This window comes from Ambystoma mexicanum, chromosome 1q (assembly GCF_040938575.1).
Source record: "Ambystoma mexicanum isolate Mex_15411 chromosome 1q, UKY_AmexF1_1, whole genome shotgun sequence".
In the NCBI taxonomy this organism is placed as follows: domain Eukaryota; kingdom Metazoa; phylum Chordata; class Amphibia; order Caudata; family Ambystomatidae; genus Ambystoma; species Ambystoma mexicanum.
The window spans coordinates 960,601,808-960,622,500 of record NC_090922.1 but is presented as its reverse complement, the minus strand read 5'-3'; the positions used below and the strand labels follow the sequence as shown (position 1 = coordinate 960,622,500).

The 20,693-nt window shown below is 42.5% G+C and overlaps 1 protein-coding gene across 23 annotated transcripts in view; it reads left to right on the top strand.

Annotated features, from left to right (window-relative positions):
- Nucleotides 1–20,693, top strand: part of ADGRL2 (adhesion G protein-coupled receptor L2) — a 401,410-nt gene that overhangs the window by 292,133 nt on the left and 88,584 nt on the right. For all 23 annotated transcript variants that reach the window (XR_011287781.1, XM_069641616.1, XM_069641615.1 and 20 more), the window contains 4 exons: nt 553–736; nt 1,566–1,688; nt 1,943–2,148; nt 3,262–3,435. Coding sequence is in view for 22 of the 23 variants with exons in the window: in XM_069641616.1 (XP_069497717.1) it covers nt 553–736; nt 1,566–1,688; nt 1,943–2,148; nt 3,262–3,435 (687 nt within the window). In the remaining variant the exon portion in view is untranslated. The remainder of the gene's footprint in view (nt 1–552; nt 737–1,565; nt 1,689–1,942; nt 2,149–3,261; nt 3,436–20,693) is intronic.

Here is a 20,693-nt window from a genome sequence, read left to right as displayed (position 1 = left end):
AGCGTTGTCTGAATAGTTTTCGGCTCAATGGCAATACACAGTACATATCTCAATATTGTTTATGGGTTGAATGCTCAGTTGTAAGCTTCTGTCACAAACGCCAGTATTTATAATACCTTGATCAAAAAAAGTGCAAATACAGGGTTCCTTGTCCTGGAAAATACACACCGCTGTGTAAATTACAATATGTAAATAAAAAATGTTTATGTAACAGCGTGTGTATGTATATATATATATATATTTAGATAAATCGCCCAGCCCTAGCGTGTTCTAGTTGTATGTCTTTAAGCTAGACTAGGGGAGGATATTCACAAACAACTTGTATGGCATTATTTTGTTGACGGAATAAATCTAGTGGTTCTAGATAAGTAATTTTTTTCTCGTTTTGCTTGCAATAATTTCATTTCTTTTTATAGGCCAAGGGTTTCAGGAAGTGGGGGGATGTGGCAGGTGAATCCTACAAATTAATTTGACAGATAATTATTTGCACTGTTTCCAAATTTGTGCATCACCAAAGCTGTTTGCACTGATACTTTTTTTTAATATATGTAGGCAATCGTTGACACAGTTGACAACCTATTGAGGCCTGATGCCTTGGAATGTTGGAAAGACATGAATTCGTCAGAACAAGCTCATGCAGCAACAATGTTACTTGATACATTAGAAGAGGGGGCATTTGTATTGGCTGACAATCTTGTAGAACCCACTAGAGTGTCCATGCCCACAGATAATATTGGTGAGTAAATATGCTTAGTAATGAATTTTTTAGGAATTGCTGCAAGGGCAACACTTCTCAATGGTTTGGCTATGTGTAACCCACACAAATATGCTATTACTCGCACGTATATAAACTGTGTGCTCTGTGCTAGTCTAACGTATGATTTTACACATTGTCAAATGTATTTCTGTGTGGGAGAGTTGCATTATTTTGGAAGAATGAAAACATATAGTAGACTTTCTGTCTAGATCCAATAGAAAAATGGTGTACACGAGTTTATTACCTTTTTTTTTCTTTTTACATATATTGATTACATTTCCAATGCAGTGCTTTTTATATACATTTTTCATAACTTGGTGAATATCGTAAAAGCAGTTACGTGTTTTCCATTTCATACTTTTCTATGCTCAACATTTTCTGTGCTTTGTTAGGTGTTTAAAATTCAGATTTTTATGTAGTCAATTAGTGGGGATATAAATGGAACATGTTGGGAGTACTGTCTTTTAATCCAAGTTAAAACAGTACATGAGTATGCTTTAGTGTTAAGTTCTGAGCCTCATTTTTGTATTTTTCCTGGTTTTAAATTGCGATAGTTTTTTTTTTCTGAATACAATAGAAGTAGGCTGCATTTTTATTTTGTGAATTTGCTGTGAAGTAGGTACTCGTGTTTTGCATTGTTTAGGACTCCGTTTCCTAGTCTTACTTTATTTGTTTGACATGTGGCTGCATTCTTAGTGTCAAACAGGAACATTCTTGGTGTGTATTTGTGGAAAAATTATTTTGCACCACTTGCCATGTTTACTGAAACTTAATTTGTTCAACTTTTGTGCATCTTCCATCTACTTAGTGCTGGAGGTAGCAGTGCTTAGTACAGAGGGCCAGGTGCAGGACCTGCACTTTCCCCAGGGTATTAAAGGTGGCAATTTGATCCAACTCTCTGCAAATACTGTCAAACAAAATAGCAGAAATGGTGAGTACCAATCATGAACTTTATTCCATAACTGAATTGCAATGTTTTTACTTAAAAAGATTAGATTTCCAATTGTTTTGTCGGTCTCTGTGATATAGCAATAAGAATAGTTGCAGTTATGCTTTCCTATTTAATCGACGCAGTCTGTAAAATGTGGTGATGTATGAGAATAGTATTAAATAAAACTTTCTTGATTTGCTATATTATTGCTCACTGTTTTCCAAATTAAGTGTGCAATCTTTGTTTTGTTGCAGGACTCGTTAAACTGGTGTTTATCCTGTACAAAAATTTGGGACATTTCCTTAGTACTGAAAATGCCACGATAAAAATCAGCGGAGACTTGCTTGGGCGAAACAGCACTGTTGAAGTAAATTCTCATGTCATTGCTGCCTCAATCAACAAGGAGTCCAGCCGTGTTTTTCTAACGGACCCAGTGTATTTTACACTGCAACATCTTGATGTGAGTTATGCTAATGAATTAATGCAGAGGTCATAAAACCAGCAAGGGAGGACATCGAGGCAAAAACAAAAAAAATGTTACATTAGGTCAGAGGCACAACTTTCTTTAAATCGTTGAACATAAAATTAAATGAGGCTGGTTCAGTGATTATTTGAAAGTAAGTGTATTCTTAATGAAAGCTAATTCAGTAATCATCATGAAAATGTAAATGAGTCTAATTTGTTTCCTAGTGGAAATTAACTCTTACTTTAGCAGCAGGACAGAAAAAGTATCAGCTTTTGATTACTCTGTGCATGGAAGCAAGTTTAAATGCCAGTTAGTTTAACTTTGAGTCACTTGCATGTTTTGAAACCGATTTAGATAATTGGATGAAAATGCTGCTTGTGCGGCAAACTTCCGTCAGTATTGTGACCATTAAGCTAAATGCTGACTACTTGACAATCTTGTATACGATCTGTTTCATGAGCTGGGGTTTCCCGCAGTGAGGCTCCCAAGACAACCAAACCACTTGCCAAGATTGATGGAGAAAAAATTCAAATCCATTCACTTATTCCTGTTTATTGGGTGGCATTGCCAATGCCCTTTAATTTCAGAATGTATATTTAGGTAGTTTGTTTTGGGTAGTATGAGACAAATGAAAATCGATTATTTTGATAGGTTGTGCTTTTCTGGTAGCAATATGAAAAACGTGTTTAGTCACACTAACACATTTTAGATATTTGTTTTCTAGAAGTGGAAAAAGGTTTTGGTAGAAAAGGCTGTTATTTTCTTTTAAAGATCATACAAGCCTTTTTCAAATTACTGTAACGTTGAACATGCGTAATTTTACCTTTTTACCAGCCACTTGTAAATGAATACACAACATTAAACTTGAAAAGCTGGATATTTAGAGGTTTAGACATGTTTCTGGATTAAGGATTGTGGTTCATCAACACACTTGCTGTCATAAAGCCACAGAAACTTCCCATCCATTTAAAAAAAATATTTTCATGTTTTCACTCTCCTAATCCTTGGAATTATCCATGCAAATGATTAATATTTGAATATAATATGCTAAAATGTGTTTTGTACTATAATCGTGTATTATTTTTTTTTTTTCCCCCTAATTTTCAGACCATAAATTACTTCAATGCAAACTGCTCATTTTGGAATTATTCTGAAAGGACTATGATGGGATACTGGTCCACTCAAGGTTGCAAACTGGTTGACACAAATAAAACCCATACAACATGCGCATGTAGTCATCTAACAAACTTTGCTATCCTCATGGCACGCAGGGAACTTGTGGTACGTTTCAAGCGTTTATCAAATGCTTTTACCCCTTGCTATTTTGAAAGATCGAATCCGTAAACTGAAATGCTATTCTTTGTTTTAAAGTTGTGTTGACAAACCGCTTTGTGCTGTTTTTTTGTTGAAATAAGATTGCGGTAGTTAAAACATAATCACAGCAGTAGGATTTCTTTGTTATTTTCAGTGGTAAATAGTTGGAAGGGAGTTTAAAGGCCACAATGTCCAATGACAATCATTTAAAAAACAAATCTTTGGCATGTTAAATCTTTTATTCAATATTTGTGTGTCCTACTTCTCCATAGAGTTGTGAATATTAGCCTTTGCACCATCTAGACAGGATTGTGAATATTAGCCTGAAACACATTTAGATAGAATTGTGGCGAAATTCACATGGCACATCTAGAAAGAATCTGGAAGTTAGCATGCATCACATCTAGATACTGATGCCACTAACCAACCCACTAAAAATGTCACCCTTCTGCGCATACACCTCAAACTCTAACCAAACACAACCACGCCTCTAAAGCACAGCAAACCGCACAAACTTCACTACACGGCAACAACAAAACAAATCACACATAGCCTTGCACAACAAAACACGACAGCTACCAACCGAAAAGCCCACCTAAACTCAGCAGATGGTGCTAACCGAACTAAAGCTGCCAACAGCACATCACTGTTCGCTTGCACTTTTCCCTGCTCTGTCCTGCTAACTCACTCCACCACCTTTCCTTATCAGATCTGCCAGGGGACCAGTCCGGTGGTGACAGTGCAAATTTCCTTTAACAGTAACACAAGAAGAAAATGGTCAACATTTACGGCGCAGTGCTATTTTTCTTCACATTAGGATCCAATGGTGTTCCTATTTCTGAAATGCAAATTTCACAATGCATTCATCTCTAATCAAATTGTGATGAGCATTATTGTTATTAAAACTATCCTCACCCAAACGCGTGCAAGGAGTCAGTAGAAATGATGATCTTCATAAGACATCACGAAGTTGGGCATGCTACAGTTTGGAAAATATATACTCGAGTGATTATGGAAACTGCATTTCCCTTCAAATGTTTTATAAAGGGCTCATCACACTCACCCGCACAACTTTCTAGGACATTTGCAAGAGGTTGTTTGTGAAGACCATTTTACAAGGATTTTACTAATGTCTCCTATTGCCAAAATGTATGTTTGGATAAATGTTATTAGTAAATTAAACGTTCATTGACAAATCATTAGAACAGGTTTTCTGTGTGCAGACATTCTCCCATATCACGGTGGGGAAAAATGAAACCCGTGATCCTCTCCACTCATTCCATCCATTTGTCTATTGCAGATGGTACTTTGCTCTGTTATGTAATATTCCCTCAATGTTTTAAGCATACCACTAACCCGCCTATTCTGGAAAGAAATATGCTCTTGACTTCTCTTTATAGCATATTATTGGCCCGTTTCTAATATTCCTTTTATAATATTCTAATATTCCTTTTCAAACTTCTTGATTGAACTGCTTACTAACAGCATTTGATATTTGGACCCTAATTCTTCCCCTCTACACATGTACTTGCTATCCTGAACTTCATACTGCTTGATTGTTTTTTGACACTGGGTAGACAACACAATTGTCTTAACTTGTCTCTTAGCATCTCTGGTTCTGCTGTCCTGGTTTGTTGCTTGTGTTTTAGATTGCATCTTCTGTTTCTTGTGCTGCTTCTACCTCCTCTCCCGTTGTGCTATGGAGATGCCCAAGGTTCTGTTTTCTGACCATGCTTAGCCCCTCTGTTATTGTTTGTTTCCCATTTCTTTGTATTCTATTAACTCTTCCCCCTAGTCGGAGGTGTCACTTGTATGCTGACGTTTTCCCCTCATTCTCATCTATGTTTGACAGCAGAGAAGCAGTTTGAAACAGAAATTTTAAGTTAATCGAACATTAATTATTTACCTTTGTGTTCATTTGAGTGCCTCCAAAAATGACATCTTTTGTCCCTGCTCCTTCTCCCTAAGCGTGCCTTCCTCTCATCCCCTATTTTTCTTACATTTTACCTCTGTCCGTAAACTCGGGGAATGTTTTACTCCTCACTCTGCTCACATTTCTGTTCTCTTGTTATCTGCTATTTTCAACGCTATACAATTTTTATAAAACCCATATATAGCCTGGAATGTAAAGTACAAACTTATATGGCAAGCAACAGAGGTAATGTTCATAGTGTAAAGGGCAATACTCAAAAGTCACATCCCATTTCCTCCATACTTGTGGGCATCGCCCAGCATGGGGACGGTGCCGGAAACTTTGGCAGTGAAAATTGTGAGCTACCCTTTAAATTTAGTATAGCATGCAGAGGTGCAGCCCTGGGCATAGGAGCGCCCCCAGAGGCTCTGCCCTCCGGTGCATCTCCCCAGTCCATTTTTCTGCATGGACGATGTCTGGCCTGGCAGCTAGGCACTGACACCTTTTGAACATTCCCCGTGCTCTCCATTCTTTTCCTAATTGCTTCACCTCCCTTCATTGCCTTGCCTCATCCTGGGCATGTCAGCAGTAGACTTCACGAGATGTGCATCCTGCGATTGGTCGTTCCCTGCCTCGGACCCCCATGCACTCTACCTTGAGTGCTTGGGGCCCGACTACTGCTGTGCTTCGGATGCAGGCATGGCTTTCTGCTCTCTCGCTCAGCGTTCGTTGAAGAATCGGCTTTCCCACTCGAGTGAGATCTTCCACACTTCACCACCCAGTCATCTGAAGGACTTTGTGGCCAAGACGTCACAAGAAGGAAGGTCTCCATTCTCTTAGACACCCCAGCGTGAAGATTTCTTCCCTGGGCCTCCGACTGGGAGGGGTCCCTCAGACTCTTAACACCGGTGGTAGGCTTGAGGCCATCAAGGCTACCGGTTCCTTAGCCGAGGGGCCCGGGGGCTCTTCCGGGCAAGCCACCATGGGGTGGTCCAGCTCTTCTGCACCGGGGTGCGAGGGGCTTTCGCACTCTGCTTCCAAGAGCTGCCCCATACGACTACCAGCCTGGCGGCTAAGGGCCCTGGGCCTACCTAATCCCTCTCGGAGGTCAGCAGTCTGCTTCAGGGTCAGGGCACAAACATTCTTCGCCCATGTTGAACCCAGCATGTGGTTTGGGGTCTTCGTGCCCTCCCTCCCAGGGCGTGGCATGCTCCCATCTTGGAGTCTGACATTAGGGCTCAGGGGGCCCCATTACCCTCAGGATGGGTGGTGCAGGGGGATCTAGTCCTTTCTTCGGGGAGCAGTTTGGGGCCCAAGGGCCTAGGTTGGTGGTCCCCACAGGGCTATATTTATGCTACCCAGCCGTACTGATACGTTTCTCCGGTGACTCAGTGCTTTGAGCAAGAGAGAAGGCCTGCGAGGACTGTTTTTTCGAGAGCGTCCTTCTGTTTTTGCTCTCTGCAGATGGTGGATTCCTCAAGGATCTCATTAAGGAGGTGGTCCCCCAGATGGTGCCTCCAAGGACCCATCCTTTGGGCCCCTTCAGCCAGTCCTACCGGCGGTCCTGGTACCACAATCTGTGGCTGCACTGGTCCATGCCCCCCCCTTCCCCCCCTGTAGCAGCACCACCTCCAATGCCTACGCCCTTGACACACACTTGTTGTTCTGCAGCCTTTGAAGTGGGGGGGGCCTGTCTGACTGTGCTGCAGCAGGAACTAGACTCCCCTCTGCCTGACAGAAACAGTTGGGATGGGTATATTTTTCATAAATGTGAATTATCTTCCTGACCTGTGTGAACCCCAGACCATTTTGCTTGGACTTAGTAATTATTTGGGTGGGAATCTTTTTTCCTTCTCACCTAGTCTTTTACTCTTTTTTTTTTATGGGTGACCTTTTATGTCTCTCCATAGTGTGTGACTGGAGTTATAGTTTTCTGTATCTTTGGGGCTAAGGCTGGGCCGCCCATTTTGGCTTCCCTTTTTAATGTACATGAGTGAATACTGTTCCAGCGGATAAAGTGGGATTTACATCCCCTTTACATTTTATATAGTGAGCCAGCACACCCTACTTTATGAGCATTATACACTTAACTGGTAACATTTATGCTACATTTACAAGTTAACTTCAATGGTTGGTGGCAGCGTAACTACTTTTATGAATTTTAGTCAAATCAACCGCGGTAAGGCACAGGAGGGTCGGCATTCTGCTAGAATGATGGGCTCCTTCTTTTTTCACCATTTCTCGTTGCATGTTTTTTATGAGGTAGTCTTCTGCCATTCTAAGCGGTAACAAACTTGGTTGAAGTTTTGTCTTCAGTAATCCTTTGTATTCCCAGCAGAGGCTCCAGAGTGCCTGAGAAGGCAGGCAGCGAGGGAGGAGTCCAAAACTCTCCAGCCCGTTGTCTTTCACCTTGCCTGACAGAAACCAGTTCCTACTGGAAGGCTGGCTGTCCTTTCTGTAAACTGCAGGGAGAGTTTGATGAAGTTGTGTTGTACTTCCTGATAAATACTCTTGTTAGGGAGAATTCTAATTTCTGTGCTAATTCCCTTCAACGTTAGAGACCACCAGGTCTTTTGCTGGACTTAGAACTTTAATTTTTTACCCTGGAGTGAGTGAGACCTTTTTCTCACTCGCTCATGTGTTTTGATCTGATTTGGATTATGCGTTTCCTTTGTTTTTGGAGTCTTAAAAACTCCATAGGCATCTACCTTTTGTATGGTGACACACCGCACCTTCACAGATACATCTTTTAGATTTCTCCTAAGGTTTAAATACCTTTTCTTGGGTGAACTACAGTTTCCAAGAATTTTGAAGTGAAATTGACTTAACGTTCCTATGTAAGAGTGCTGGAGGGGTTACTTAGTGGCCCCTTTTACTACTTACTCATGTAACATTTTTCATAATGATGTATTTATATAGTGCCTTAATCCAAAGCGCTTTACAGAGCACATATTTACATACAATATCACCCAACTGAAATTGGTACTCATTTATCGACCTTGGAAGGATGAAAGGCTGAGTTGGCCTTGCCGGGATTTAAACCTGCGACCTGCAGGTCACGTTCAGATCGCAGCAGCGAGCGCTCAACCCGCTGAGCTATCTTACCAGCTATTTGTTACCCTGACTAATTTAAATGGCTGGTGGCAGTGGTTTAATGTTCCTACCATTGTGCGTTTCTACCGCAGGCTGAATCCTCAGCTGCAGTATAGCACCCATGGGTGACTATTCTGCCAAAATGGCCCCAGTGTTTTTCACCATTTCTTGTTTGTGAGGTCGTTCTTGGGTTTCACTCTGTGCAGTAAACCAGGTTTAACCCCTTTGTTTGTTTTGACTTTGGTGGGCTTCAGTACTGAAACCTGCCTCTGGCTCCAGTGTGTCTGGCAGGGCAGGAAGAGAGTGCCCGAAACTCCACTGTCCTTAGTCTCCAGGGTAACCTGAATGCACCTAGGTCTGATTGGATGGCTGTCCTTGCAGGGCAGCCCTCCTGCTGTGTGAGCGACAGCTAGGATGTGCATGAATGGGAGAAACCTGCATAAAAGGCAAGGTTTCTTGGACTGACGACCATGAATAGAAGTTTGCTGCATCCTTCTGGACTGTTGAATTGCCCAGTGAAGCCCTGCTGCTTTGCTGAAACTCCTTTTCCGAATCGACAAGAGATGATCTGGAACGGGCAACTTTTTCCCTTGGGTTAGTGGGACCAAATAACTCAGACAAACTTTGCTGGAGGACCTTCTCCAACTGGCTGTACTTCCTTGCTGCTGCTAGAACAGAGTGCCAGGGGTCAAGAAATCTGTAGTCGAGTGCAACGTCTGTAAGCCAGCCAAAAGCTCCAGGAGTCTCTTGAGGACCCTCCCGAAGCAGGACACGACCCAAGCTCGAGTCACCTCAACGGAGTGCTGGACTCGAGGAGCAAAGGAAGCCCAATTGGTGTCCAAGATCCGCGGTGGTGCTGTTTACAGAGCGCTGAAACCGCAAAGTGCAGCTGAATTGAAGAGCCCGTAGCTGCCGCTGACCTCCGTGTCTTCCTGTTCCAGTATTCGTTCATGTACGTTGAGTTTCCCAAGCATCCTTTTTTAAAGATGGTCCAGGAAACGTGGTCTAAAGACCAAACACCAGTAAAAAGGCATCTTCAATTGTATGAAACACTATTTACAAGAAAGCATCACAAAAAATGTTTCTAAACTTAAAATGTAATTTAACTTGCCTAAATAATGCACCCAGTAGCAATGGGAATTACCTTTACACCCTACAAAATGTTATGGCCAAATAGGTTGTGCAATACCCCAGTTACAAAATGATTGTTCTTGAGGGTGGTGAAATAGTGCCAAATTCATTCCTTGTTTATTGCTTAGCCTTGCTTCTTTGCTTTTTGCTAGGTAATTCCATGCTGCGGGAGAAATCGCTACCATACTTGATATGTGCATTGTACATGACCACCTCCTATATGCGTACTACCAGTCCCCTATAGCCCCTCGGCCGATTGGCACATCGTAATCTACCCCAGCCCTCTTAACACGTGGTCTACTACTCGGTCACCTTGGGTTCCCGCTCCTTGATTGGACCCCTTTGAATCTTACTCTCACCACGGGCCTTAGAATGCTTCACTCCTGGTTCGCCCCCTCGCCCCCCCCCCCCCCCCGTTATCAGCTGCCCTTCCCTGGAGCTTCTCCTGTGCCTCTCAAGGACCACACTAATCAACCGAATTCTGTTGGATTTGGTATTCTGTTTTATGTGCGCGTTCAAATGGGATGGCCATTATTCAGGAGAAGGTGGCTGGTGCTACATCTCTAAATCTTGCCCAGACCTTTTGGCAGCTGAAGACCTTTACCTTGGCTTTCATGAGTTTGTCCTTCAGAACGGGCACAGTCCTACCCTTGCTTGACCATTCATATTCCTTTCTGGTTTCGCAGGCCCATAGCTCGATACAATGACATGTGAAGCCCTCTGTGTTCAGGTTCACTGATGAGCATGGGATGCAACAGTGATTCAGAACTCATTACTGCACTATTGTACTACTTTCAGCATGGCCTGCAATATAGTAGGCCTTGCTTCCAAAATGGCTGTGCTTCAGTATTTCTCACGTCAGGGACTAAGGCCTACATTTACATCCTTGTATGTTAATTTTAAACTACTGTACTTTAATATCATTTGTGTTTCTACCTGGCCCTACGTATATGCTCGTGGTTGCTACAAAGGTAGTACATTTGTTATTGCCTCTTCACACGTTACACCCCCCTGCATCGGTGCACATTCACTCTCCCATGCATTTTTGTATATTTTCAGCAGTCTGAATTGTTTTGAAGGGCATGGGAGCTGGACGTGCATCCCAACATAACTTAACCCCACACTCCTGTTGATGATGGCAAAACATGTAATCTTATACTGTATACCTTACATATTGGATAAAAGTATTCTAGTGCTGTTACATGCAAAATTGCTGCATGATCATTGATAAAATATCAGCTATTTAAGCACAGATCTTTCTACTGCAGTAATATGTCGAGGTACATTTCTCCCATTGTACATTCCTGGGACAGAAAACCACCTTCAAACGTTGCTTCTATTCACAAGAAATGTTATTTTCTTAATTTGCATATGTTCTCCATTTCATAGTTGTTTGCCTTCTTAGTTTCTGCTGATCAATGTAGTGCAGTCTACTGGTTAGATTTTGCAAGGACCTTCTTCTATTAGTAATGGCCCTTACTACACCGTAGTAAATTACTGCTTTCTCCGCTATATCGGAACATGTAGTTGCATATGCAAGTGTAAACCGATTTAAAGGTAGGCATTGTATGCTGATGTTTTCCTGGAGCGGACAAGTAAAAGGCTAAGATTTCCTTCATTTGGATTAGATATCTAAGAATAGTAATATCTCTCCAACAATGCAAAGTTTCAATTATGTCTTATAATTGAGTGAGCAGAGTGCAGACTTGTATATACAGCTCACTATTAAGGGGGATCTTTTGTTTGCTTTAACCCCAGTGTGTCCCATAACACATCTTTCGGCTGCAGCAGTTGACTGTGTCCCACCCACACTAGAATCCTTGTTCTAGATGTCATCTGTTGGGTAAGATTTTCATAGCAATGCTAAATCTTCCTGACCTGTGTCAACCACAGAATGTGTTGCTTTTACAGGTGGATTCTCTCCTTACCTCTGAGAGTGGGAACCTTTTCCCACACTCTCAGAATCTTTTACTCTTTTTATGTGTCATTTTTAAGACTCTCCATAGTCTTTTAAGTTATCCTCTTTGACAACTTTTGGCGAGAAGTGCCTATTTTTGCTGGGTTGCCCTATGGGCTTCCCTTTTAACTTTCTCTGGCTAACCTTGTGAGAACCACAGTTCCCACGTGTAGAAAGGAACTTTGGATCCCTTTTACATTTTATTAGGTAGACCAACACCCCCAACCTTATGGGGAGTGCCGGGGAGATGCAGAGTATCCCCTTTCTCATTCTAAATGTAACATTTATGTAACAAGGACAAACTTGCCTTTAATGGCTGGTGGCAGTGAATCTTTATTAATTTGGTGAACCTTAGCCATAGTCTGTTTGCACTGCCCCAATAAAGGCACCCATGGGTGCTCATTTTACCAAAATGGCCTGTCTTTGTTTTCTTTTGCCATTTTTAGTGTTCCTTGTCCTTCCCCTGACATCCAGGGCGGGAAATGCCTTTATTTTTATCTTCGTCGGAAGTCCTGTGGATTCCCCACCCAGGCTCCAAAGTGTCTGTGACGGCAGGAAGCGAGGGAGGAGTCAAACTCTGCAGCCCTTTGTCTTTCAGCCTGTTCGTGAGATTACAGTTCAAACTGGGAGGCTGGCTGTCTGGAAAGGATTGCCAGCCTCCCCAAGTTCGAATATTGCAAGGCTGTTTGATTGCCTGGGTTCCTGCTTAAAAGTCTGAACCTGGAAGCTGAAGAGGTAGTCGACCACTGGAACCAAAACCAAAGAGGAAGATGAAGAATTTGGAGCTGAAACTATTTCCAGCGACCGGAGAGCCTGCTGTGCAACCAGAGCCTGCTGGAGCCCTTCCTTCCAATCGACCTGGGGACTCCGAAAACGATGACCCTGAACCAGAGCCTGGTGAGAACCACTAGACTCAAGAAGTCTTTCATTTTGAGCCATCCCATGCCATGGTGTAACCTTGTGAGGCTGCAATACCCCAATACCCTGGGACCTCAAGCCATTGTGCAATGCACGGTCTTCTGAATCTTGCTGAAACTTTGTCGGCATCCTGCTGGATCTCCAGAGGCACGATTTCAGTCCAAAAAGTCCCCTCACCAGAGTGATGGACCTTGCAAACAACGAGAATCCGACCAGCGATATTCTGTCTTCTGTGCTCCTGAAAAAGACGCCAAATCCAGAGCCACATCCAGTCATGAGGAAAACCTTGCCTAGAGCCTTCCCCATGATCCTTGCTGCGATCCTTCCAGGGGTCCTGTCTTCTGTCTTCTTGATGAAGGAATTTAACAACCAGACTTTTGGCCGCAGATCCTGAAGTTCTCATGCTGCAAAATCGTCTGTGCTGAGGTCTTGTGCTGGCTTGGGTATTTCCTTACCTTAAGTTTCTTGTGATTCCTGTGTAGTTTTAGGGGGTGTTCTTTGATTGGGAGTCCTCTCTTCCAGTGCACACAGGCCCCTGCTGGAATCCTCCTAGGATGTCTTCTCTTAAGCCCCTGAACCGTCAACCTAAAGTAAAGTACTTGCTTGTTCTAACAGTCTTCCTTAGGAACTCTGACTTTTGCTACTTAAGAACCTATTTGACCTGCCTGTTGGAGACTAGGCCCTAGTGACCCCTTTCTGCCACTGAGAACACTAAAGAATAATGAAAAGACTTCTAAGGATTGGGCCTTTTGCCTAGAAAGGAGAATGCGTTTAAAAGTTACTTACTTGCAAAATAAGTTGGTTGGTAACTCTAACTCTTGTTATTACTTACCTTAGAAATGTTTTGCTATTCGGAAAAGCATATGCAACATCTTTCTTTCCTTAGAAACTGTTTCGCCATTCTAACAGAAAGTAGATGCAAGGTTATATTACTCACCTGTGATTTGGTTATGCCTCTTTCCAAAAGTAATGCTGTTTGTTTCACTCAATATTCCCGTTAGGATTAAATGTGAGTTTCCCCCAACTGGGTCTTGCTTCCCCTGACTTGCTGTTAGCCTGTCCGCAATAAGTCTACCTACCTAGAATCACCTTGAGTCATTCATCAAGTGTAACACTGGGTTTAGCTTTCCCTGGTCTGTTTTAGACACACAATCTTCGGTTTATACCAGCCTTTAAGTTCCTGATGGCTCCTGTAAAAAGTGTGTAGGTTTTACTTACCTTGAGCATAACTGTTATCCTAAAATAAGTTAGTTATTGCTTCCCTTAGTCTGGGAACTTAAAAGCAACTGTAATTGAATATTACACCCCAAGTTCGAACTCTCCTAGAATAACTGTTATCCTGAATCAGTTGTAGGTTTTTACTGTACCTAGAATAAGTGTTCCACTATTCACAAAAAGTATATTGTCCAGTTGGTTTACAAAGTGATTTCTTGCTGAGCATCATGATGCAACAGCTAGGGTCTACTAGCTGTATCTAAAAAGTAACTATTGGTTTGACTTCCTAGAACTCCTGTTAGGCATTCCAAATTAGTTTGTTTTGGTCTGTGTACCTTCAAGCATAGTATAGTGCTGTTTTTCTATAATGTGCTTATATGATCTGTGATAGTACTTCTTTCCCCCAAGATTTATCTGGCCCTGCTTGTATTCAAATAAACAATTTATTTTTACAATACATAGTGTTTCAGTGTTTCTTTGGACCTTTTGTATTACAATTTCATTGTACCGATTTGACATCCCTCTCTCCCTCCTAGGGTAAGCCTGTCTGTGCTACCCTGAACTTGGGTGCTACAGCCTTATCCTAAGAGTGGAGTCTTTTACTGCCTCAGTGGAATGGTTCTACTAAGCCCATGGGCTTCAGAAAAACTGTTCGAACATCATCCACAGACAGTCTACAATTGTGTCAAGCTATCATGATCAATGGGAAGCCTTGTGGTTTGAGTGTATGCTTGTATAGAACCACATGCACTATAATGCAGCTTTCAAGTGCTCAACATGGGGACTTTTCATGGACATTATGTACAAAGGAGGGCGAAAGAACCGAGAGTGATTTGGAATTGTGTGCTTAGTAACCTTGTCAGTAAAGCAGAGCAAGCTTGCTAGTAACTAAATCTTTTCTAAACGCTGGATAGTTTTCCAGCTTAATGCAGTTATCTTTTGGCCTGTTTTCCTCCTTTATAATCTACTTGCGTGGTTTAGAATGGTAGGTACACCCCACCCAAATAAGTAAGGAAAGGTTGCTGTTGGTGAGTCTTCATGTTTGTTTTTGTCTCTAACTCAATGGCCATCACCTCTGAGCGTGCCCCTTATGGTTTTGTTACATCCATGCATTGTCAAGTTAAATTTGAATGCACATGCTGCATTCTGTGGTGGAATTGGTGCTAGCCTTATGGGATACCTCATATATGCTCAGTGTGGTGTGTTTTTGAATGAAAGGTTTCATTAACACAAACTGATGGCAGTTCCCATGATGGGCTAATTTGTAGCCTTTCTCCTCTTTCTGCTTATTCTTAGGACATGACTTTGGACACTACTGTTGGAACCTCACAATCAAAATGATGCAGGTTCTGATGGGGTTATTGTGCATGCTTCCTATGGAGTGCTTGGGCTACTAGATACCTGCTGCAAGTCGAACATACATGGAGTGTGCCATGTTGCACAAGTTCCCTATCTGAATTCAATAATCATTTTATCTCATTAACCCTCAGTCATTTAGGTAAATCGATTTTCACAACAGAGTTTTATTAGGGAGAATTCTCAAAAATGTGCTAATTCCCTCTACCTTAGACCTCCAGCAACTTTGCTGGATTTTGAGGACTTTTTATTTTTTACCTGGAAAGAGTGTGAGCCTTTGTTCCCCACTCTCATGTATTTTTGTGTAAATTGTACCTCTGCGTGTCTTTTTGGTTATGGAGTCTGACAAACTCCATAGGCATCATCTTTTATAATTGTGTCACAGAGCACCTTCAGTGCAGTGCCACGGGGAAGTCTTTCAGTTTTCCCAAGGTTTAAATGCCTTCTCTAGAAAACAGTAGTTGATCCCAGAACAGTGGAGTGTAATTGACTTTGCTTAGTCCTTTAAATTTCTAGACCCAGCACACCCTATCTTACAATGGAGTGCTGGAGGCGTTACTTAGTATCCCCGATGTCTAGTTACTCATGTAATAGTCAAATGTTACCCTTTGCTCTCAGAATGGCTGGTGGCAGTGGTTTTACAGTGAACTACCATGATTTACCCCAACCGTGAACTGTTTGCAGTTCCGGTAACGTTAAATCGCATGAGACCTGTTTTTCAAGGTGGCGCCTTGTAAGAGGATTCAATCCAGCACTACAGCTAAGTCAATGCCTAGTCTGGGATACTGAATGGAAACCCTTATTGATATATCTTTATGTCCAGTTCATGAGTTCTGGATGACTACCCCTATATAACACCCCTCTCTTGGAACCCCTCTGACCCCACTGAGCCAAGAAGTAGTTCTGTTTTGCAAGTTTAAACGGTTTATTTGAGAATGTAAACAATATATATATATCACACTTTATAATAAATTAATAATTAATATCACACTTCAGAACATGAGCAGTTAACAACAATGGGTAATGTTCTACTAATAAACTGATTTGATTACCCAGGAGTAGTATAAAGGATGAGGTAGCACGCTTGGGAATGGGAACAGAAGAATAAGGTGGTAGAGAATGCTTTATCTCGTTTCGGATGGATGCAATGTTGAATGAAAATGCAATACAGAAAATACTCAATATGATTTCAACAAAACAATGTAATCACTTTTCACTGGCAATCCACTCCCCCCCTTATGCAATGTAAGGAGATGAAGAGGAGAGCACACAGTTCTTAGAAATGCAATCAAATGTAATTCAGTTCACCCCAGCAAGCTTAGACTACAGAAGTTTGAAACACAGGCCCAAAATGCTTTTATATGTGCTGGCAATGAAGTGAGGAATATGCTGAAAATGGTTTTAATTCCCTTTAGGAGGTTCAAGGTGAGTTAAATATACTTGGGATGAGTTCAGGCTCACTTTACCAAGGATCTAGGAGTAACTAGCAGGTTAAACAATTTTTTGGCAAAGGAAATCAAGGAAGCTGCTGTTTTCACACGTGGCTGGATTTTTAACCAAATCGCGAATCGCGGCGAAATTCGCGAATGCGTGAATCACGATTACGGCAAAAGTATAAGGAGTAGCAAGTCGGTCCTAAGCTTGTCGAAGAGCTGAGATTCTAAGCTTTCAGAGGAAGGTTAAACCAAGTTCTTAGCCCAAACGGTTCCAGAGATACGGACGATTAAATAAAGGTAGTTTTTCGGATTTGAAATTTTAAAAGTTCAAAGCAACAGGTTACAGCTTGCAGCTAGAAAATGACAGGTGACAGTTCTACTTTAGGTTAAATAGATTGAATTATATTATATTAAACTAAGGGATAGGTTCTGAGTTTTGCTGAGTACTCACAAGAGATTTTGGACAGGAAGGCGACTTTGTCACGGATCCGGTCACTGCGCACAGCACTTCACAGCGATCTGGTCTCCGGTTCCGAGTACAGCTCTGCTTTCTGGGTCACCGGCACTGCTCCTGGATCTTGGGTTCTGCTGGTCTGGTCTAGCACCGGTCTGCACGGCTCCTGGTCCCGCTTTCTCCGGACACAGCAATGTTCTAGGCAGGGAATTCAAACAGCTCGCCCGGCTGTTGATAGTCTGCAAATGATTTTTGGGCCTGCTGACAAATACTTTTGCTTGCAGTGGGCCTTCTTGGTTCAAAGTTCTGTAGTCTCTGTTTAGCTTGGAAGTCTAAGTGTAGGATCTCTGGATATGAAGTCGTCGGTCAGCATGCTCCGCAGCAAATGGAATTGAATCTCTACGTGTCCCAGCTGTCTCTTTTTATGTGTTTTGAAAGTGGGTGGAGAGGCTAGCTTTCTAGGCCCAACCCCTTCAGAGTTCTGATAGGTTGGAGAATTCTTTGCGTTCTCACTGGAGAACAGGATTGTGTGTCAGAATGATGTCATTTAATGGCTTGCAGAAAGGACACTCCCCTGTCAAATTACACACAAATCTATATTTGACCTATAGACATAGTTCTCATAGATACACAGTGGTTTGAAATTACATGCACCCATCACTGATCACATGAGGTATACTCTGTTCAAACTCTGATGTTTCTAAGAGCTCGCATTCAGAACTGGCAACATTTTGCGTTTTTTAACTGGTTTTGCAACATTGGTTTTTCATTAAAAATTATACACATATACACGGCCTGTCCATACATACTCCAGTAAATTCCCATGTCTCTAGCTTAAATACAGAGTCTGTGGTGTCAATAAATAGCGGGGTTTTGCCCCAGAACATCACACAAATTCCCAACGCGTCTTAAAACGTGCACCGAAAAATCACAAGAATTATGGTATCATTTAAATAATTTTGACAAGTCCGCACTGTGAGTTATACATCTTTCTTAGAATCATATTCTGGCCAACAGGGGAGTGTCTTTTCAGGTCACATGGTATAGAAACCAGTTTATACAGTTTCTGCCAAGCTCAGAGACCCTGCCCCTCCCAGCTTCTGCCAAGAAGAAGCTGTTTTACGGTTCCCCCAATAAACCATCTGCCTGAGTCAAGGCAGGGCTTTGTTCAAAAGGAAGCCATTTACGACCACCCAAATAAACCATCTGCCTGGGCCCTTTCTTTAGTTTCTTGCAATCCCCTGGTAATTCAATCGGAGAGTGTGTGACCTCCTTTTGGCAGGAGCAACAGAATGCAGCCAGGCCCGGGAATGCATTTGTTGGGCAAGCCCCCACTCCTGTCGGGGGTAGCTGTCTGGCAGAATTCCAGTTTCCTTAAGCCAGGCCCCAGCTAATGTCACTTCTAGTTAACCAGTTTTCTGCATTCAAATAAAACTAACAATTTTTACACATGCAGCTAGAATGCTGATTCTAAGTTCAAAACTATGACATTTTAACAGTTACAAACTATGTGACACTCAAAAGTAGGTCACTCAGTTAATTTAAACATTTCGATTTTGGTGGTTTTAATCCAGTTCCAGTTAGGCTGCTGACATGCATAGCTCAGCCAGTTTTGTTATGAACATTGTTTTGGGCTCTTCATCTTCCCAGATTTAGTATGCACACATACTTCATTCTGCCAGATGTCCGCTGGTGTTCAGTGAGATTTTTGGATGTGTTGCAATGTTTGAAAATAGGCATTTTGAGCTGGCATTCAGAGAAACAAAAGGTGATTTTAAAGTGCGGTTTTTCCTTTGGCACACATTTCACTCATGACACCCCGGCCCATCCTGCTCGCACTGGTGGGTGGCAAGTTAGGCAACCATTTTAGTGTGCACAAACTGCGTGGTTCTCCTGGATTTTGGCGCACATGTGGGCTTTTTGGCCATCTTGGATTTTCTAGGCCCACAGCACCAAATGTTGCAGCATGATAGCTCAAACGTGGGTCAGGACACCCAACAGCCTGAGCCTCCTTTGTTAAAACCGGTCCCGGTCTTCCTCGTTCGCGATTTCTTTTTGGAAAGGTCCTTCTTGAGTTTTTCCCTGCGCGCCAAACCAGGTTTGGTCTTTGTTCATTCGCCTTTGACGGGCTTCAGGAGTGAAACCCGCCTTTGGCTCCAGAGTGTCTGGGGTAAGGCAGTAAGTGAGGCAGGTGCCTGAAACTCCCTGTACTTGGTCTCCTATGAGACCAAATGCACTCTGTGGTGATTGGCTGGATGACTGTCCGCAAGGACAGCCACCCTGCTGGGTGAGTGGCAGCTAGGCTGGAATGAATGGGAGAGAACTGAATAAAAGGCGAATTTCTTGGCTTGGAAGGGCGAGTCGACCACTGGATGAAGGAACCGAAGAGCTTTAAGAGGACAGCTGCTGCTATTCCTGGACCATTGGTTTGACCAGTGAAGTTCTGCTGCAGGTCCGAATCGCCAAGTTCGCATCGACAGAGAAGTCCTGCAAAGGACGACTTCTCCCTTTTTGAGTTGGTAGGACCAATCAACCCCCAAGCCAGCCACCTGGACATCCATCTCGGAGATGGCTGAATTTCCTCAGAGTTGCTTCAGGAAACCTTAGAGCCAGGGAGAGGGACACAAGATTGTGTGTGTTGCTTGTAAGCTGGCCTAAAGCTTTTGGAAGATCCTCCGGAATCCCACGAATCAGGATTGACCAAGCCTGACTCCCCTCAGTCGAGTGCGGGACCTCAGATGTGAGGAAAGTCCATCTTGACAGCCAGGAACTGCGCTTATTGCTATTTGCTGTACCGCAAGGAGCTGAAACACGAAACAGCCCCTGAAAGTAAAGTTTGCTGGTTGCCAGTTTTGACTGTGCCAATACAGTGCAGGAGTCCCCCGACGTCCTCCCTCTTGTGTCCCCATGACTGAGGCCCAGGAACAGTGAGATCAGCAGAGCTGTACTGGAACAGATGTCTTCCGCTGCATGTTTCTTCTTTACTAAGGTACTGTAAAAACTAGCCTAAGAACTTACCTTTTACTGTGGAACTGCTTATAACTTCTGCAACTCGCAAGTCTAATCAGCTTGTGGCCCTACATTTGATTCTGCTTGTTCTCAAAGAAACTTGTGCAAAGACCTTTCCATTTACTTACTTGAAGTGTTGCATCCTATACAAAGACTTTGGCCTATTGACTTTAGCTTAGCCTACTGAATTGAATGACTCTTCCGAGAGCTGTCTGAAAGTATTTGCCCTGCTTATGACTATTTGTATTTCTTGTGTTCTAATAACTTTTGCCTCTTACTTCTTAAAGCATATTCTGTATGCCAACAGTAAGGTATTAATGTCCCCAGAACCCTTGTTACTGAAGTCACCTGTGGGTGTAGGTTGTGTCTGTGGGCCATCCCAAAAGGGCGTTGTCTGATCCAAAAACCCAGAGTGTACAGTATTGAAGTATATTTGTGTTACCATTCTATTGCTCCCTTCTGAAGAAGGCTTTATAACTGACTGATAAATATTAATTGTTTATGCAAGAAAGCTTGAGTGTAAGAGTTTATTTGAATACCTGTAACTGTAAATCGTGCAACTCCACTACGGCTCATATTTCCCCTCTTGAGATAATCCTAGCTTCTCACCATACTACCAAAACTGTGTAGTACAAGCTTATACCAAAGGTTGGGTTGCCTATACCTGTGATCATAGTTGTTTGTAGTGTTCCCAGAGGGTACTGCATACAAACATTGCCTAACAAGTATCACACAAAGGTTTGT